The 20,820-nt window shown below is 42.8% G+C and overlaps 1 protein-coding gene across 1 annotated transcript; it reads right to left on the bottom strand.

Moving 5' to 3' along the window:
- Nucleotides 1–1,678: 1,678 nt before the first annotated feature.
- Nucleotides 1,679–12,508, bottom strand: LOC109456266 (beta-defensin 119-like). Its single transcript, XM_019748471.3, has 2 exons — nt 12,312–12,508; nt 1,679–1,925 (listed from the first exon to the last, which is right to left on the bottom strand). The coding sequence occupies exons 1-2, from the start codon at nt 12,367–12,369 to the stop codon at nt 1,765–1,767; spliced, it is 219 nt and encodes a 72-aa protein (XP_019604030.1). The 5' UTR covers nt 12,370–12,508; the 3' UTR covers nt 1,679–1,764.
- Between the last annotated feature and the right edge of the window lie 8,312 nt (nt 12,509–20,820).

The raw sequence follows: 20,820 nt of genomic DNA, 5'->3' as shown, positions 1-20,820 counted from the left end.
AGAGAAAACAAAGCTCAGTTTCACCTGATTCAGCAGATGCCTTCAAGACAAAAGCCAGCTTCAGTGACTGCCTTCAGAAAAGCACCTGGTTTCACTTGGCCCGCATATTCTTTACTTTTTTTTTTTTTTTTTTTTGCAAGGTCAAGGATGCTTAAGAAATTTCTTTGTATGTTTTTAAATAAGTTATTTTATATATTTTCAATGTGGGGTGGTGGTTAATCTGGGTTTTTAGACCATTATTCTGCCAGAAAGAGAGGTCCAGAACCAACAGTTTTCTTCAGATATAAGCTTTGTCGTTGTGACAAGATGAGTGGTAGCCCAGAAGGAAGAAGAAGAGATCATTGTCAAAGGATGAAACTGTCACGCAATGTCTGAGACCAAAATGCTGAAATGATTGTTTTCTTAAATTAAAGAGAGCACTGTTGGTCAGGCATAGGCTCATTCAGCAGAACAAAGAACTGAACTTGCGGGAGGCAACTTAGGGGAGTGGTGTTGGCTACAGATGTGGGGGTGTGTTGATGACAACTTAGAAGTGTGTACACTGAAGTGAACCCAGCGCTGCTTGGCTGCCTTTGAAAACATAATGCTGTCACTGACCATTTGGCTTTCAGACATGTGTTCACTGAAGCAAGTTGTCATTGAGAAAGTTTTAAAACCTTTCAAGGTATTTACTGGTTATCAAAGCTATAGCACTGTCAGCCTTTTTCTAGGAATGTGGAGAGTTTTTATTCTCATAAGAGAAGAGAAACCTCAGAAGAATGCAGTGACAGAGGAGGAACTCTAAAAGATAATGAAGAAGGAGCAGCCCAACAGTTAGGAGAAAAACAAAGAAAGAAGGAAGTCACAGAAGCCAACCAAGTTAAGGTTTTCAAGGAGGGAATGGACCGTGGTTGGAAATGTTACCAAGAAGCAAAGTGTGATATAAGTTGGGCAACAGCCGTGAAACTTTCAAAAAGTAGGTCCAGTGGTGACCTTGGCCAGGGCCAGTTCAGTAGAACAGTGAGTACAAAAACAGGCTGTAATGAGTTGTGGCAAAGCAAAGAAACAGAGAAAGGTAATTGGCAAGTGTAGCTACTCTCCTTTTGACAAAATTTAAAACTAAAGGTGGAGAAAGAAATAAGAGACTAGAGGAGGTAAGACATAAAAAGTAAAATTAGAATTTTACCTTTAAATCTAGGGTTGGTTGTAATTGGGGGCACAAGCCTCCTAGATTTTCAGGAATTAAAAGACCTTAACAATCATCCAAAAGAACAACAGCATCCAATGTTCCATTTCCTTCCCCAGTAATCATTTAACTTGAAACCTTGACAGCACAACTTATTCTACATTACAATGGCTGGTTAAGAATTTCTTCCATGGGCTAAAACATATTTGTCTGCAAGACCTTCACCCACTAGTTCTGGTCCCCCCACCCCCCACCCCCTGAGTCGTATGCAGTACAGATTGAGTCACGGTTCTGCCTCAACCCTCAACCCTCAACCCTCCCTCAGTGGAGTCAAATACATTCTCTCCCCATCTTCACTGGTTTGTCTAGATTCTCTCTCTTCTGTGCACTCCAGTTTTCTAGCCTTCTCTCTCACAGGGCTGGATCCGGAAGTGAACAGATATCTCACCATGCAAAACCCAATCTCATCGTGATTTCCAACGGATGAAAGACAGACAAAGGTGTCAGGTGCATGAATTTTAATGAGAGGCATTGACAGCTTGGGGATGGTGATCACCAGCACGCAAGATATTTTTGGCCAGCAGTTCTCTTGCCTCTAGTCATTTTTCATCCTCTCTGCCGGAAATGTTTATCTTCATGTAGGACTGGAGGCAGCATGGTTGATAATTTCTGCAATAGAAGTAGGGGTGTTCAGCCTTTTTGCAAGAGGTTCTACAGATTCCCCCGTTACCCATGCATCGAAGGATGTGACGTCCGCTGCCTGGCCAGAAAAAAAAAAAAAAAAAAAGGTTAATTTCCACTTAGCAGTAGCATCGATATAATGTGTCAGGGAGCACAGTAAAAACCTAAAGGGCTAAAACAATAATGGGTTACCACTGCACACCTATTAGAATGACCAAAATCTGGAACACTGAAAACAATGAATGCTGGCAAGGGTGTGGAGTAACAGGAACTCTTATTCATTGCTGGTGGGAATGGAAAGTGAAAGAGCAACTTTAGAAGACAGTTTGGCAGGTTTTTTTTACAAAACTAAGCTACTCTTACCATACGAACCAGCAACTGAGTTCCTTGGTATTTACCCAAAGGACTTGAAAGCTGATGCCCACAGAAAAACCTGCACACAAGTGCTTATGGTAGCTTTATGCATAATTGCCAAAATTTGGAAGCAACCAAGATGCCTTTCAGTAGGTGACTGGATAAATAAACTGTGGTGCAGCCAGACGATGGAATATCATTGAGCACTAAAAAGAAATGAGCTATCAAGTCATGAACAGACAAGGAGGAAGCTTAAATGCGTATTACCAAGTGAAAGAAGCCAATCTGAGAAGGTTGTAGCCTTCTGTATGATTTCAACTATGTGATATTCTGGAAAAGACAAAACTATGGAGACAATAAAAAGGTCAGTAGCCACGGTTGGGCAGGGGAAAGAGATGGATAGGTGGTGCACAGAGGATTTGGGTGGCAGTGAAAATACTCTCTATGATACTATAATGATGGATTCAGGCCATTATAGATTTGTCCAAATCCATGTACAATACTAAGAGTGAACCCTGATGGAAACTATTGACTTTGGGTGATAATAATGTGACAGTGTATGTTCATTAGTTGTAACAAATGTCCCACTCTGGTGGGAGACGTTGATAACAGGGGAGGCTGTGCCTATGTGAAGGCAGGGAGTATATGAGAAATCTCTATGCCTTCCTCTCAATTTTGCTGTGAACCTGAAAAAATAATCTTTTTTTTTAATGGGATCCCCGAAAAAATAAATAATGCTGCTATGAACATTCATCCACAAGTCTTTGAAACTAAATTTCCATTTCTCTGGAATAAATGCCCAAGAGTTCATTTGTTGGGTAGTATGGTGAGTATATATTTGGGTTTTTTAAAGAAGAAACTGACGAACTATATTCCAGAGTGGTTGCATTAGGTTGGTGCAGAAGTAATTGTGGTCTAAAAGGTTAAACATAATTGCAAAGCCTGCAATTACTTTTGTACCAACCTAATACCATTTAACATTCTCACCAACAATGTTAAAGAAAGATCCAGTTTCTCTGCATCTTTGCCAGCATTTGGTGTTGTCACTATTTTTAATTTTAGCTGTTCTAATTGGTATGTAGTGAAATCTCATCATGGCTTTCATTTGCATTTCTCTAATCACTAATGATGTCGAACATCTTTACATGTGCTTATTTGCCATCTGTACATCCTCCTCAGTGAAATGTCTTTTCATGTCTTCCTTCTCACTGGATTGTTTGTTTCTTACTATTGAGTTGAGAGAGTTGCTTATGTACTTTTTTTTTTTGCTTATGTACTCTTGATATAAGTCCTTTGTCAAATATGTGGGTTGCAAATATTTCTCCTATTCTGTAATTTGTCCTTTCATCTATCCTTTTAATGGGGTTGCTTTCAGAGTAAAAGTTTCAAATTTTGATTAAGCCTGATTTATTGATTTCTTTTTCTTTTATGGATTGTGCTTTTCATATCTAAGTACCTTTCACCTAGCTCTATGTCTAAAAGTTTTTTCCTACGTTTTCTTCTAGAAGTTGTATACTTTTACATTTATGTTTAAATCTATGATCCATTTTCATTTAATTTTTATATAAGGCTTGAGGTTTATATTGAGTTGTTTTTGTTGTTTGTTCATTTTTGTTTTATTGTTTTGCTTACAAATGTCCGATTGCTCCAGGACCATTTATTGAAAAGATATCTTTCTTCCATCGCTATCTTAGCAACTTTCTGTGAATCTATAATTATTTCAAGACAAGAAGTTAAAATAAAATACATTAAAATTAAAAGTTGATGAGTTGTGCACTGTTGATAGGAATGTAAATTGGTGCAGCCACAATGGGAAACAATATTGAGGTTCCTCAAAAAGTTAAAAATAGAACTACCATATGTATGATCCAGCAATTCCACTTCTGGGTTCATATTGAAAGGAAATGGAAACAGGATATTGAAGAGATATCTGCACTCCCATGTTCATGGCAGCATTATTCATAATAGCGAAGATATGGAAACAGCCTAAGTGTCCATCAACAGATAAATGGATAAAGATGTAGTGTACATCTACTGTGGAATATTATTCAGCCATGAGAAAGAAGGAAATTCTGACATTTGTGAAATGGATGAGCCTCAAGGACATTTTGCTAAGGGAAATAAGCCAGATGGAGAAAGACAAATATTGCACTGTATCATTTATATGTGGAATCTATAAAAAAAAAAGTCAAACTCATAGAAACAGAGAGTAGAAAAGTGGTTGCCAGAGGCTGGCGGGTGGACGGGAGGGGGGAAATAGGGAGAGGTTGGTAAAAGGGTACAAACTTTCACCTATGAGGTGAATAAGGTCTGAGGATCTAATGTAAAATGTGGTGGCTATAGTTGCTAGCATTGAATTGTATAATTGAAATTTGCTAAGAGAGTAGAACTTAAATATTCTCACACACAAAAGAAAGACAAGTTTGTGAGGTGAGGGATGTGTTAATTAACCAGAGAGGGGTGTCCTTTAACAATGTACACATACATCAAATTACGACAATGTACACTTTAAATAGCCTACACTTTTATATATCAGTTATACCTCAATAAACCTGAAATTAATTAATCAAAATACAAATAAGGAGCCATAGAGTGGTTAATAGAACAGGATCTGAAATCAAGAAACCCAGGATTCAAATCCCAGCTCTTGCTTTACTTGTGGTATAAACTTGGACAAATTTCTGTACTTCTCTCTTCTACCTTTTTTTCATCTGTGCAGTGTAGACTGTAGTAGTTTTAAACCTTAGAATTGTAAATATTAATAGCTTAATAAGTGAAAAGCAATCAGGGACTGGCACAAACGGTAGTAAGAGCGAAACAAATGTTAACTATTTTTGTTGTTTTCTTGATCATACGAAGGTCCTTTCTGAATGATCCCTATACTGCAATTACAAACAGTCCCATGAAATTAGACAGACATTAGGCCCTCACTGATAGCCAGAGATTTTTTTTATATATAATACGATAAAGATTTTGTTTTCTAAATATATCTGCATACATACACATATATACTTATGTCTATATTGTTGGCATTGGGTAAGGGCTATTTTTTATTTCTACATCTCTGCTTTGTTTTAATATTTTACTTGACATATGCTTTTCATAATAACAAAAGAGTAACATAGGCCCTTAGAAATTTTAAAAATCATACCCTATTTAATTTTGATCATTTCATTTAGCTGTATTTTTACGTCTCCATCTAATCAGCAATGACACTATTCTGAAGGTGTAAAAAATGACTAGTACACTTACTTGTAAAGCTTTATGTTGTCAAGATTAATTTGTTCTCACTTCATGTCTAATCTGGCAAGTTCTTCCAGGAAACTGACCACTCAGTAAACAAAGCTGTGATAGCACAAACTGAATAGGTAGACATGGCAGCCCATGGCCAGGACATATGATAATGCTTACTTCACGCTACTGCATTGGAAAAACTCTTCGAACAGGACATCTTTTCCAGTACCTTATTTTGGCTTTATTATACTGGAAATTCCTAGAGAAAAGTTACCTAATTCAAACATATTTTGGTCCTTTTTTTGTTTTTACTGGAACCTATTAATACATTAGAAAAACTTACTACAAGTCAGTTCAACTTGTATGCTGCATTGAAAAAACACTCCCACAGCCCTTGTTCAAGCAAGTTTCTACATTTTATGACATGAAACAGATACTTTAGAGGAGAAAAATAATAAGTTATCACACATTATTCGATGCATCCATCCCATAGATTTATGCAATAATGAATATACTAAAAGTGATTTTACTTTTACTAATGTAAAATGATTGAAAAACTTAGTGAGAAATATTATAACAGATTATTATTAGAAAATAATCCAACCAGTCTGTTAATCACGATATTATTTTGGAGGCTGTGCACACATAGGAACTAGAGATGCAGTTCCTAGTTCTTAGTAAGTATTCAATAAATGTTAGACATTTGCTTTATTATTATTCCCCCTTGGGAATGAGGTATCCAAAACAGGAATAATCCTTCGGCTGGAAAGAAAATAATAACCATTGGCATTTGCTGAGCATCCACTGTGAGCCACTTGGTATATGTTAACTCATTACATCTTGACTATAACCTTCTGATGTCTCCGTTTCCTTTTCTTGCATTGTGAAATGGAGGCTCAGAGAGATGCAGTGTTCTGGCAAAGGGCCCTAACTGTTAGATGCAGAGCAAGGCCTCAGACTCCACTCATTATGACTCTCAGCCCGCACTCTTTCTAATGTACATTGTTGCCTTCTCTACCGGGTGGGATTTGGCTGGGAGAGGTTGGTGCCTCCCTGGATAATGACAGCTGGAGCTACGGCCCTCTATTGTTTTCACTCTCAAGGCCAAACTTCTGAACCTGGAAATCAAGGGCCTCTTATTCATTCCAGAAACAGTTATCAGCACCCAATCTTTGCCAGACCTTGTACTTGGTTCCGGGCACATAGGGTCCCCTATATGTAAATGGGTTTAATACAAAGTCAAATGTACATACATACATACATACATACATACATACATAAAGTCCTAAGCCCTTACATTGAATAAAAGGGATCTACTTTATTTTGAACAGAGAACATATGTTGCCTAAGAACGGTAGAGAGATAAGCGAGAAATACTTTTACTCTTGTGGAGCTGGGCAAGAATCAAAGATGAATTTCTAATCTAAGTATCAAAGAGACCTTCAATTATGGGTACTGGTGTACATACAAAGACTAAATTAAGTTTCAGCTACACCAGCAGGCCTGTGTATCAATCCCAGAAAAGGTCCAGGACAGGTGCAGAGTCTTCCCTGCTTTGGGGTCACAAAGCTTCTACAACTGCTGGGTCAATCCCCTGCCCAGAGAGGCCTGCTCTCCACTGCCAACGTTGCTACCCATCCTCATCACCCCTCAGCCTACAAGCAAGAAAACAGAGATTCAAGGAAGACTTACAAGAGCGAAGACCACACCCATTCTGTCATATGCCCTAGAGATAAGGTCCTTTTCCATCTTACTTGAGAAGGAAGGCCACTGTGAGATTTGCATCCAAAAGAAGGGTGTACAGAAGGGTACAATGGAGCTGGTGGAGCTGGCAGAACAGCCTGTTTCATCAAACTTTCCCCCTGGAGAAAGGCCATGGCACCCCCAGAAAGGAGTTTCAAAGGTGCCAAAATAAACCCCAAAGCTTTGCCAGGGACTTTGTATCTCCTAACACCTGCCCTCCTGTCGACTCTGCATCACCATCCACTGTACCACCCACATCAACTTAATATCATTATCAGTGTTCCTCGCACCAGAAGTCAGAGAAGACCTGCTTATTAATCCCAGCATTTCTCAAACCTACTTATGAACATAGGTCACTTGTCTTCCTTGGGTCTCAGTCTCCCCATCTGTGAAATGGGAAGACAGGGGGAAGTTGCCCAGATCAAAGATTCTCACAGTTTGAGGACTGTCAGGAATGAAGGAAGTGTGGCAGGAGTATTAGGGGATGGAACCTTATCTCCCAAAGGAATAATCTGAGGGAATTTTCAAAATTTCACATGCCCAGACACCCAAGTCCAGAGATTCAGACATGGGTTTAAGTGTCTTCTGAAAATTTATCGTGGCTCTATGTGAATTCCAAGCCCTTTTCTCAGCTCACCATTCTGTCACTCTCCAGGGTCTGTGCCCTGTGGGAAGCATGGAGGAAGTTCTTAATAAATGTTGTTGACCAGGTGAGTAGGTAATACATCATAATGAATTAATTTGGTGGAGGCATGAAGGGCCGTGTGTGGATAGGTTAACACCAGGCCACAGGTATTGCAGGATCCTTAGACTCTCCCCAGACCACTTCCCACACTGTGAAATTTACATGTTTTAAGAGAAAACTAACTGATGCATAAGAACCAACTTGAGCAAGGTCCACGAGCAGCTCTGCATCCTTTTCAACACTGACAACCAGAGCCAAATATAACTGATGCAGTGGTCCTATGATCCCTTCAGCCCAGAAAGGATCCCACCCTGATTCATGCCTGACACATCAGCCATTGGTACCCCCTACCCAAATCCTCTCGAGCTTTCAGACATGCATTAATCATTCATCTATTCATACACTCAAGAAACACAGGTGTAAATATGATGTCTCTACTCCGCAGTATTTCCATCTGGTATATGAGTGCTTGAAGGATGGGTAGGAAGAGGGCAGTGACTGAAATAATTACACAATAAGGTGGTATGAGCCATACCTTCATAAGAGTGACACTTTGTGAAGCCAATCAGAACTCAGTTTGAATCTCTGTTATATTTTAATGCTGTGTGACTTTGGTTAATGATATCACCTCTCTAGGTCTCAGTGTTCTCATCAATAAGATGGGATAACAAGAGGGTTGTTGTAAGAATGGAATAATTTCAGGCTTATGAACAGTACCCACAGTGCCTTGACACATAAGTCCCAATGAGAACTATTATTTTATTATTTTTTTTTAGGAAACAGTAAGACACAGCTAGGCGAAGGCTTTCATGGGTATGGGCATCCACTGGGCTTTGAAAGGTGAAGAGAAGCCTGGTAATGGGGACACATTGGGAGGGAACTATGAATAAAAGCAGCAAAGGTACAGGAGAGGATGGTGAGAGGGTTGCTGTTGCTGAAGAGAAAGTCTTTGAGTGACAGTCATGGGAGATAAGCTGGGCCACCATATGAAGGCCTCGAATGCCGGACCCAGGGCTGTGCAGAGCAACGGAAGATATGGAAGCAGGACAGCAACATGGTCAGATGGATTTCCTAGAAAACAATCCCTCTAATAATAGAGACGAATGCAAAGAGAACCTGGAGGCAGGGAGGCCAGCAAAGAAGGAGTTTGGATGGTCTCACCCAGGGCCTCAGGCACAGGTAACTCCCGTGTGTAGCCTGACAGTCCACAGTCACAGACCGCATGGAGACTGATAGCACGGGTTATGCATCTCTTGCCGTTTGGAGATGGGCTCTGAGCCAGAGTAAGACCCAAATCCTAGGCACAACGCTGACATTTGTGGGTCCTGGGGCAAAAACACAACTGGAGACTCATGTATCATAGGTCTGCATATTTAACAGTTATGAATCAAGCTAACAGAATAAATATGATATATCCTATCACCCTTTATGAAATATCTCTTCATGATGATCTGAATTTCTAATTCTTGGATTCTTCAGAGTTCCACGTGGGAACTGGGTGTCACAAGGGAAGCTGGCTGAGCATGCAGCCCACCTCTCTTCTCGCCCATGCCCAGCTCTGCCCCACACCATGAGGGGCCTGATACACAGACATGGACACGCCAGCCTGAACATCCAAGCTCTGCCCACAGCCCCTGCAAACAGGAGTGTCCCCTGACATTCCTCCTGCCTCAGGGTAAGTACACAGTGGGCCCCACCTTCCGGGGGGTGGATCTAAGGAAAAGGCCCTCGTAGTCCCTGGAAGCAGGCACAAGGGTTATTTGGGCAGGGAATTACAGGCCCCCCTGGAGGTGGGGGGTGGGGAGTGGCGTTGGGAGGGCACAGTCTCTAGGTGTATACATCTCCCTAGCCCCCATCAACTACCCCCTACCCATGGCGGGGACTTAGCAGTGGAAGCCCAGAGTAGGATCCAGATCAGAGGAGGAGGGGGTCTCTCTTTCCAGAGTGTAAGGGTAGAAATATTAAACTGAGAGCAAATTATGTCCATGGATCAGAGTGAATTCCTATCTGTCTCTGTCATGCACCATGCTTTACAGAACACTCCATTCTCTGACCTCACTGCAAAGAACACAGTTCAGAGGTGAACACCTGTGTTGGTAAACGGGACCTCGAGAATAGGATTTAAAATAACAATTCCTGGGAAAATACCCAGGTCCTCTAGATCCTTAATCAGAATTCTTGAATGTCCCCCATGGGTGAGCCTTCTCCGAGGCTAAATTCTTCATTTAAATGTGACAGGCTTCTGTCTCCCTCACAGTCTAACACAGCTGGAAGTCACACAGCAATAATTCAAGGAACAATAGCAACGCTTAACATTTATGGAGGTCTTACTCCCGTACTGGGCAGTGTGCTCTACAGTATCTCATTTCATTCTTACCCCATCCTGAGATAGAGTCTATTATTCCAATTTTATAGATGGGGAAGCTTACGTTCTGAGATGCGTTTGTGCATAGAGTCGGAGGATGGTAAGTGGCAGAACGGAATGAATAAATGAATCCATGAAAGAATATAAAAAATGAATAATGAACAAATTCCTTTATAAATGAGTAAATGCATGTGTTTTATCTTTTTTTAATACTTGGAAACTTTCTGATCCTTGGCGCTATGAGCTCTTGAGCATCAAAAGGTGCTTGGTTGAGCATCTCAACCAAGAAAGCCAAGGATTTGTGCTCTACTCAGTCCCTGTCCATCTCCAGTCCATTCTCCCCTCCATGATGGACCAACTCTCCCAGCCCAAGGGTTCTGCCACTCTCTAGGTATCTGCTGTGCCTTTAAATCTCTCAGCTTTCCACGTGTTCTTCTCAGTCCTCTCCTGACCCAATAGTCTTTCTTGCAGCTGGAAGATGAGGAGCAACCTTTAAGATTATAATCATCACCCCACTGCTGTGGTCCAGCCTCAGTGATCTCTCTGCTACCTCTTAACCCTTATCTTGCCATCCCTTTACCCTCAATCTCTCTGGAATATTGTTTCTCATGATTGACAGGCACAAGAAACTGATTTGTGAGTTTTAATGAAATGTGGGAACTAAGGAACCTGAAACAAAGTCGCTTCTATCCATGATTTCCATTTATCTTCCAACTCTGTTGCCAGGTCTGGACTTATGTTTTATTTGTCTGGTCGGCTGAGGAGTGGTCCAGGGGAGTATTCCATGAATGGTTACTGGTTGAATTGTTAAGTAACGACTAAGGACACAGCACCGTTTACGATTTGAGCAGCGCGTGACACTGTCTTCGTCATTTTTGCACACCAACCGGCATTTTCCATTCATCCAACAGTCTGCTACTGGGCAGAGGAACAACCGTTAAGCAGATGTTAGTATCTCTCAAGTGGAGAGACAAAAGGAAGCAGAGATGGAATAGGAAGACAGGGAGAACAGGAGGGAAGGGCTGAGTCAGTAATGCTGGACCCAGTCCCAGAAAAAGAGACAAGAGATCTTGAGAGAAGAGAGAACTGAAACAATTGTTCCAAAATTGGAAACGCCAAGGTTTTTAGGGAAACCTTTTTCAGGCATCGCACCCTTCTGTCTTCCCATCCCCCAACTTCCTACCCCTAACTTTGAGATGAATTGTTGGCAATGAAAGTCCCACCTAATGGAGCTTGGAAATTATGAAAAAAGGACAATAAACACCTATAATATTAGGAGATGGAGAGAATTCACCCACATTTCAACAGAGCTGGCTCCTTATCAATAGCCTGGCCCTGTCTCACTGAAGCCCAACAAGCTCCAGATCCAGCTACAACCCAACAATCCTCCTTGACCCCATATTCAGCCCAATTCAAACTCAAAACTCAATCCAAACTTAATTATAACTACCAACCTTACCCAACTCAATGTCCCTTGAGCCCCCACTCCAAGCCAAACCCAAATCTAATCAAGTCACCAACCTCAGTTCCAAGCAGTAGTCCCTCGCCAAGCTGAATCTCTAATAAACACCCTGCATCCTCCAGTACCAACTCCCAGCCTCAGCCCAAGCCCCAGTCTAATCCCCAACACTAGTTCCACTTACCCAAAATCCCTCCCCTTCCCCAGCCCACCCCAAACCATGAGGGAAGACCAATTCCTCACCTTCACCTCATCTGAATCTCCCCTCTATCACTCCAACCCCAAGGTCTTTCTGCCCATCACAACTCACCCCCAGCCTTCATTCTACCCTCCCAAAGCCGCCAAATGTCCCCAATCTGCATCTAACCCTACATCCCTAAACCCAGTCCCAAGAACCACCAGAACACCATCCTGCCCATAATTGCCAGATGCTTTAAACATCCATCATCCTACCACCTTGGCAAAAAAGCATCAGGGATAGACGTGGTCATGAGATGATTATGGGAAAACTTCCCAAAGCCACATGAAATGAGGAAAAGCTTCCCATGCTGCCCACAGTGAGAGGAGAGGGGCAGGAGAGAAGTTCATGACAGGGATCCCAGACGCTTGAGAGAGACCCAGTTACCTGATACCACTGGTTCCATGGCCAGAAAGATGGCAAGAAACAGGAATAGAAACTTCATGGCTGGCAGGTCACAGGAGAAGGAGGTGGCTGTGTTGCCCGGGATGAAATTAGAGCTCTCTGCAGCAGGGATGAGCCTCCCTTTTATTGGCAGAGCCGTGGGCAGTGAATTGTAGCAGGAGAGGATTTATATGTGATCAGCCAGGCCAAAGGACAGTGTGTAGCAGATGTCGCAGCAAAGCACGAGATGAGCGTGTGGGACACTGGCCAGCACCAGTGCCAAAAGTGGCTCTCCCCCCGCCCACCCCCATAAGGAGACAAGCTGATTAAAACCATTTGGCCTTTAGAGACCAACAAAGGAATTAATTAATTAACACATTCATACATAAATACATATCAAGAAACATTCCATTTACAAAAACAAAAGCATTCTCAGCTTTCTAACAGAAGGATACACCTGTGTCTGTCTTTCTGAACCTTGGACTTGCCAGTCTCGTTCCCAGTCCAGGGTGTTAGCGTTTGTCATTTGTTCTTCCTGTAAAGTCTCTCTTTCAGACCTTCCCAGGGCTGGCTCCTGCTCATCATGCAGTCTCATCCCAAATGTCACCTCCTTGGAGAGGCTTTTCCTGGTCACCCTAGATAAGAGCTCCCACCTGCAGTCACTCTGTATTGTAATCACTTGTGTGACCTTCACAGATTTATCAGTTCTTTTTCAATCTATTTTACATATTCAGTCTTTGCCTCTCCCATTAGAATGTCAGAAATTTGTCTTGTAACCCCAGTGCCCATAACATCAGCTGGTGTAATTAAGTATAGAGTATAATTAAGATATTAATTCAATTGCTTTAACAGATAGTCTCTTCCCAAACAATGATTCCAAAGGACAGACATTGGTCCTTTCTCATGTAAAAATCTGGGCAAGCAGTTAAGTGTAGAGGCTTCAACATTGAGCTGGAGCAAGATTCCTTCTGGCTAGATGCTCGGCCATCCTCAACAGGCAGCTCCTTTAATGATGCCGGAGGGCTGCTCCAGTTCTCACCATCAAGTCCCCATTGCATCCATCAGGGAGAGGAGAAAAAAGGACATGAAGTGCACACCTTTCCCTGTAAGGACCCCACTCAGAATCTGCACACATGGCTTCCACTCCAGGCCATTGGCCAGAGCTCATTCAGAAGGCCATGCCTAGCTGCGAGGTAGGCTGGAAATATGTTCTGTATTTTGGACCAGCATAGCTAGCTGAAATTCAGGGCTTGTGTTACTAAGACGAAGGGGAAGACAGATACTAAGGAAGGGCCAGCAATCTCTGACGCACCTGGCACATTGCAGGTGCTTAATAAATATTTGTAGACTGAATAAATAACATAAACTGAGTAAGGCTATGAGAAGTGATGTAATGGGGAGACAACCCAAGTCCTTCTAGAGTGTAAAGAAAGCAAGTGAACTGTGCCCCTTCAGCTGAGCTTCTGAAGAAGCTGAATAAGGGCTGGGCCCCGGGCAGAGCTCAAGAGACTACAAAAGGAGATGAAGAAAAAAAAGAATTCTAGAATCTTAGAGGACTAGGATTGGAGAAAGGGTTTTGATTTCACATAGATTTGGATTTGAGTGTTGGCCCTGACACTTGATATCTGTCAACCTCGAGTTAGGTAAATCTTCTGAGGCTTCTATGATGAAATACAAATTGTAACTGCACCTGATTCAATTAAATGGGATAACTTATGTAAATTGCTTAGCAAAATAACTGACACCAGGAGGTGTTGAATAATTGTTAGCTATAATTATTGTTGTTTTTCATTATTGTTATCATTGCCATCCTCACATTTATCGTTATTATCCTGGGAACAATCCCCAGAAGTGGGAATCTTACGACATAGGACAAAATTCAGACTTAGGTGAAGTGAATTGCTCAAGGGCTTCCTAGGGGCGGGAGAAAAATGGAGACTAGAAAGCAGATTTCCGTAGAGGAAGGTCAGGAGAATGGTCAGTAAACAGCTGCGGCTGTGACTGTTTGAGACAGAAGGAGAGACATTGAGGAGGTGAGGTGCAAATCATCATGGGGGCCATCAATGCCACCCTCAGGGCTTTGGAGTCCATCTTGTAAGCAACAGGGAGTAGTAAGATTGTATAGAGAGGAACATGGTGGCAAGAGCACACTTTTTTTTTACCTAGAAAATTCACTCTGACAGCCGATGTTAAACATAATTGCCAGGAAAGAGGCAAGTTAAGGAAGATTAATAAGGAGGTTGATTCTTCTCTGGGAGAAATTATGAGGCCAGCATTGCAGCTGAGAGAGCATAGACATAAAGGGCTCTCAACCACAAGGTTGCCAGTTCAATTCCTCGAGTCCCTCAAGGGATGGTGGGCAGCGCCCCCTGCAACTAAGATTGAACACAGCACCTTGAGCTGAGCTGCCGCTGAGCTCCTGGATGGCTCAGTTAGTTGGAGCGCGTCCTCTCAACCACAAGGTTGCCGGTTCGACTTCCGCAAGGGATGGTGGGCTGCGCCCCCTGCAACTAGAAATGGCAACTGGACCTGGAGCTGAGCTGCGCCCTCCACAACTAAGACTGAAAGACAAGTTGATGCTGAACGGCACCCTCCACAACTAAGATTGAAACAACAACTTGACTTGGAAAAAAGTCCTGGAAGTATACACTGTTCCCCAATAAAGTCCTCTTCCCCTCCCCCAATTAAATCTTTAAAAAAAAAGAAAAGAAAGGGCATTTCTTGGAAGGATAATATGTAGCTCATGGAACTTATGGAAGTCTAGACAATTGGACTTGGCAGGACAAAGGGAGAGTGGGCAGTAGAAATAATCTACCAGGATCCTTCTACCAGCATGGCGATCCTGGCACTGGACATTTGCATCACATCTGGACACTTGTCATTGCTGCTGCCACAGTGGGAGTATGTTTTCTACCTTCCCTGTGGTTTGGATTTGGTCTTTTAAAATTGAAAGCCCTTTGTTAGAGCATCGATTTGGCCAAGACTGGGTCATAAGCCTGCTAACTGCCAAGGTCGCAAAAGAATATTTGTCTTTAGTGCTTTCTGCAGTAGGAGGTCAGCCCTCCTTTCCATCAAGACCCAAAGAATGGAGCATTTCTCCCAGATGGATGGAGGTTCATATGCTGAGTGTCCAAAGAGGCGGCAAAAGACCACTACCAGGAAATATCACCCTGAAGGCTTTCCTTTCACCTGGAGTGTTTTCTCTTTTACTCTGACCTTTCTGATTGCCAGGGCCAGGACTAGGCTGAGGAGAGGGAAGTGCCCTTAGTGCAACATCTAAGGAGGCACTGACTCTCAGGGTCATGCCAGTGCCTCCTTCAATGCTTCGCCCTAGGCACCTCCTCACCTCACCCTAGCCCTGACCTTCCCACCTGCATCTTGCCACTTCTCCTTTGCAGCACCCATCATGCCTGGATTTATATGTGTTCAATGTCTGTCTTTATGATAAACTATAATCTCCATCAAGACAGAGATCATGGCTGATTTATCTTCTGTATCCCAGAATGGAATCTGGCACATATTGGGTGCTTAACCAGTATTAGTTGAGCAGTTGTGTGACTTAATGAGATATATTTGGTTTAAAACAGACAGCAGAAATGATGTCACAAGAAAACTCCCGCTTTCAGGTATAACTTTGCATTAGAATAGTATAAATGTTTCATATCAATAACCACAGAATGGTACTAAAAATACACATTAATGTTATAAGACAAGACACTTAGCAGGGATGGGTGATGGTCACGGCATCCATCACTGTGACAGTCATTAGTCAATGACCATCCACGATTGCTGAGCAGATTGAAAGGCCTGCTTTCATGAATCAGGTGATTTTTTTTTATGAATGTCAGGAGTTCTTGAGGATATTATGCCTTGCTTCAAAAGCAAAATTATTGCGTATTAATGAGATGAATTATACAGATGTATTAAGTATTTGTTTAAACAAACATTGTGGCAGGATGATATACTACGAATTTTTTTTTAAAGATTTTATTGGGGAAGGGGAACAGGACTTTATTGGGGAACAGTGTGCACCTCCAGGCCCCCTTTTCCAAGTCAAGTTGTTGTCCTTTCAATCCTAGTTGTGGAGGGTGCCGTTCAGCTTCCAGTTGTTGTCCTTTCAATCCTAGTTGTGGAGGGTGCTGTTCAGCTTCAACTTGTTGTCTTTCAGTCTTAGTTGTGGAGGGCGCAGCTCAGCTCCAGGTCCAGTTGCCATTTCTAGTCGCAGGGGGCGCAGCCCACCATCCCTTGCAGGAGTCGAACTGGCAACGTTGTGGTTGAGAGGACGTGCTCCAATCAACTGAGCCATCTGGGAGCTCAGCAGCAGCTCAGCTCAAGGTGCTGTGTTCAATCTTAGTTGCAGGGGGCGCTGCCCACCATCCCTTGAGGGACTCGAGGAATTGAACTGGCAACCTTGTGGTTGAGAGCCCACTGGCCCATGTGGGAATCGAACCAGCAGCCTTCAGAGTTAGGAACATGGAGCTCTAACCGCCTGAGCCACCGGGCCGGCCCCAGAAATGCCCTTTCTGCCTTAAGTTGGTCTCTGATGACCAATGAGGAGCCTTATGAGATTCAATAAGGAACCCTTATGAGATTTAATGCCAAATTTTGGGACAATATGACCTGGCAGGGAGATTAAAGGATCAGCAGCAAAACTCAGCGTAGACAGCCTAGAGTACAAGAAAAGAGGAGGAAGGATGCTAATGAGGAACTGAGCTGAAAGAGTAGCCCTAAAACCAGTGAGGAAAAGTAGGGTTTGTACAAAGCCAGCGCAGGGAAAGAATCGAGGAGTCTTGATGGCTGACTTGGTATGAGAAATGAGAAGGAGAGCTTCCAAAGTCTTATATCTCAGACGATGGTAAAACAGGAGCCCTTGGGAAGGGAGACCTGTCAGTGGGAAAGGGACCTTCTTGGACTTTAAATATTCATAGAGCTAGCAAATCTGTATTGCATTCCCACTGTGTTCCACGCACCAAGGATGGAACGGGGAACCAAAATGACAAGGACCCTGCTATCGTGAAATCCAAATTCTCCTGGGCAGATAGACAACAAACGAGTAAAAGAACAACCTAATTACTGATTTTTGAGAAGTGGAAAGAAAGAAATTAGCAGAGAAATAAAGGACCTTGTGAGATGTAATAATCAGGGACGACATTTAAATTAAGGCCTGGAGGATGGGACAAAAACAACCATACATATATCAGAGGAAGAGCTCTCCTAGGCAGAGGGATGGCATGTAACAGGGCACGAAAGCAAGAAAGAGGTTGTTGACATAAAGGAACCGAAAGGATGCCAGAGGGACCTGAGTGTAAGGAGGAAGGAACATGCTACAGAGGTAACCAAGGCCAGGCCAGGCAGGGCCTCACAGGTCCTGGTAGGGAGTTAAGACTTTATTCTCAGTGAAACAGGAAGCCGTTGTCTGGTGTTAAATAGAGTAGTGACAGGATCTAATTTACTCTTTGGCTACTGTGTGGAAATTTAATTAGAGGATTACATGAGAAACCGGGTAGGAGACTTATTGTAGAAAATCAGGTTAAGGCAAGAGTGGCTTGAACTAGATGGAAAGAAATGGATGGTCTTGAGCTAGATTTTGAAGGTAGAGCCACAGGGCTTTGAAAGATTGAACAGTGAAGCAAAGTGAAGAACCAAGGACAGCGTCTAGGTTTGGAGCAACTGGGCTATTATTTACTGAAAAGGGAAATAATAGGGTAGTAATACAGGTTGGTGAAGTGAGGTTCCCACCAGGAGTTCCATTCGGATGCATTAGGCATTCAAATGGAGATGTCACTTATGGAGTCTAGAGGTTTGAGAAAGTCTGGGATTGGAGATAGTGAATTTGGAAGTGATCAACATATAGAAGGTGTTCAAAGCACCTAGTGGGAAAGAATAGAGAGAAAAGAGCCTAGAAACAAGTCCTGGTGATTGGGAAGGAAAGACGGAGCCTGGGTAGAAGACTGAAAAGGAATGGCCTAGCCAATCAGAAGAAAACTAAGAGAGTCTGGAAACTTCGAAGTCAAGAGAAAAAAAACATTTTAATGAGAAGTTAGTGTCCCCTATGTCAAACACTGCTCAGAAATCAATAGGAGGAAAATTGAGCTGCCTCTATTTAGTTTGACAACATTGGGAGTAACTGGTGACAGGGTCGAAGCCAAATTGAATTGAGCTGAAAAGTGAATGGGAACTGAGAAAACTGGGAAAGTGAAGGCAGGCAACATTTTGAGAAAATTCTTTGAAAAATTATAAAGAAATGGGTCATTGTCCAGAGAGGGATGTGGGATTAAGGGATGTTATGTTTTAAGAAGGGAAGTACTAAAGCATCTTCGTATAATGATTAAAATAGTGCAACAGAGAAAGGGAGAATGGAGAGAATAATTGAAGATGAAGTCCTTGAGTAGAGGAGACGAAGGGGGATGTGACCAGTGGAGGGGTTGGTTTCTCTGGAGTGAGCACCATTCTTCCAATGTAAGCTACCAGAAGACAGGAGTTGTAGGACCAGATGCAAGAATATGTAGACTCTGTAAAGAGAAGAGGAAGGAGTTGTTTCTGATGGTTTCTATTTTCTCAAAACATGAGGCAAGGAATGATATTTTAGAGGCAGGAAGTGATAGAAGAGTAAGGAGAGAGGGAAAAGCATGGAATGGTCATTTCAGAGAGTGAGAAATCAAGCTTCTTAGAAGAAAACAGGAGACTAGCTGGCCAATGTTGAGGTTTGAAGCCCTGAATTTCTGGTGAAATCAGTGAGGCCCGTTAGGTAATTTTCTCCAAGAATAAGCAGCTGCTACAGCGTGCAAATCGAGAAGGCAAACAGGTAGTTACGTTCCACCAGCTTGGGAATTTCACAGAAGGATCCCATGCAGTATGGAACACGGGAGTTGAGAACATCTGCAGGAGAATTGTTACAGGGCTAGATCACGACATCCAAGCTGAGTACAGAGGGAAGCGAGATCAGGAGGTTGGGATGATTAATGGAAAAGTAGTGGAGTCAAGGGTTTCATTTAAGTTTTAAGAGTGATTGTCATGCAGGGTGGCATGTGGGACCTCTAGTCCTGCTCCCCGCATAAGCACGCAGGATATGGTGAGGCCAAAAAGGAACACCAATGGAGTCATAGATAGGGGAGTCACACCACTATAGTCTCGCTGGCGGCTGGGTTGGAGACACAGGAAGCAGGAGCCACACGATCCACAACCGCCATACACTTGTCTCTGCCAACCATTCTCACTTGCTAACTGCAATCCGCCTCTCTGCAATCTGCAATCCACACTCTGCCCTCCTGCTAGCTTAGCCATGGCAGTTACATCAGTGGCTAATGGCTAACCGGTAACAGCTGATGGCCAACTAGTCACAGGTCATGACCATCTACTACCTGAGCCAGCACCTTTCCACGTGAGGCCGAGAGCCTGGAAATTGCTCTCTGGGGCTCTGTCCCCACACCAGATCTTCTGATCCTGAATCCAATGCTCTTTAACAGCTTTGCTGGTATTTAGACAGTGAGGCTGGAGGTTTTCATCAAAAAGTTCTGCTGGGAATGACTAAGTCAAGCCATAAGTCTGAGCTTAGGTTCAGTGTTCTCATATGAAGGAATTAGATAGTAGGCAGGTGACTCCAAACAGAATTTTCCAACTCAGGATAAAGAATCAAGTTCTTTTTGATTAGTCAGATAAGTAGCAAGGGTTGGGAATACTCGAGACCATGACCAAAATCATGGAGCTGGTGATGGTAAAATCCTGTTGTTCAGGGTCCATCCTGGAAAAGGACTAGCCAGCAGCTCAATATCATGTGGCACAGTTGGGGGGGGGGAGAAAGAGATGGAGCAGGAATGCACGTGGGGTCTGATACCTGCTCTCTCCAAGAAAACGTATGAGACACCATCCTGGAGTCCCTAACAGGACAGAACTCCAGGTATTGTCGGGAGAGTTGCAGCCTTTGGTGTAAAAGTAGAGAAAGAGAAAGCAGCAGGCTAAGAATGCATTCTTGTGTTCATCGCACATTCTTGCTCACCTCCTTGATTTCCTCTAAAATATAGAGATTGAGCCCCATAGCCTGCTTCAGCTTTGTATCTCTAGACTCTAAAGCGACACTGGCCAGTACAATAAACACTAGCCTCATTTAGCTATATAAATTTAAGTACAGATTAAAGTAAATTAAATTAAGTTAACAAGTCAGCCCCCATTATACTAACCACATTTGAAGTGCTCAATAGCCTCCCATGGCTCATAGTTACCATCTAGGACAACACAAATATGGACATTTCCATCATTGCAGAAAGTTCCATCAGCAGTGCTGGTCTAGAAAACAGTAATCAAATGGGTGGAATGAACATTCCTTACTTATATCACCTGGGAGCAGTAGTGGGAGACAGCAGACTAGTAGGAGCTACGTGCAAGACGGATTATTACCACCCACTGGTTCATCCTGTTCTCTTTAATACCCACGCACACCTTTCTTCCTTCCTATTTATTTCTAAGTATTACTCGGTGCAACTGCCAGACACAAACAAGGTAGAGCCAAGAATTA

This window comes from Rhinolophus sinicus, chromosome 13 (genome assembly GCF_057876585.1).
Source record: "Rhinolophus sinicus isolate RSI-liver-muscle chromosome 13, RSI-T2T, whole genome shotgun sequence".
NCBI classification, from domain to species: Eukaryota; Metazoa; Chordata; class Mammalia; order Chiroptera; family Rhinolophidae; genus Rhinolophus; species Rhinolophus sinicus.
Note: the sequence above shows the minus strand (reverse complement) of the source record. Positions and strands in the feature narration are given on the sequence as shown.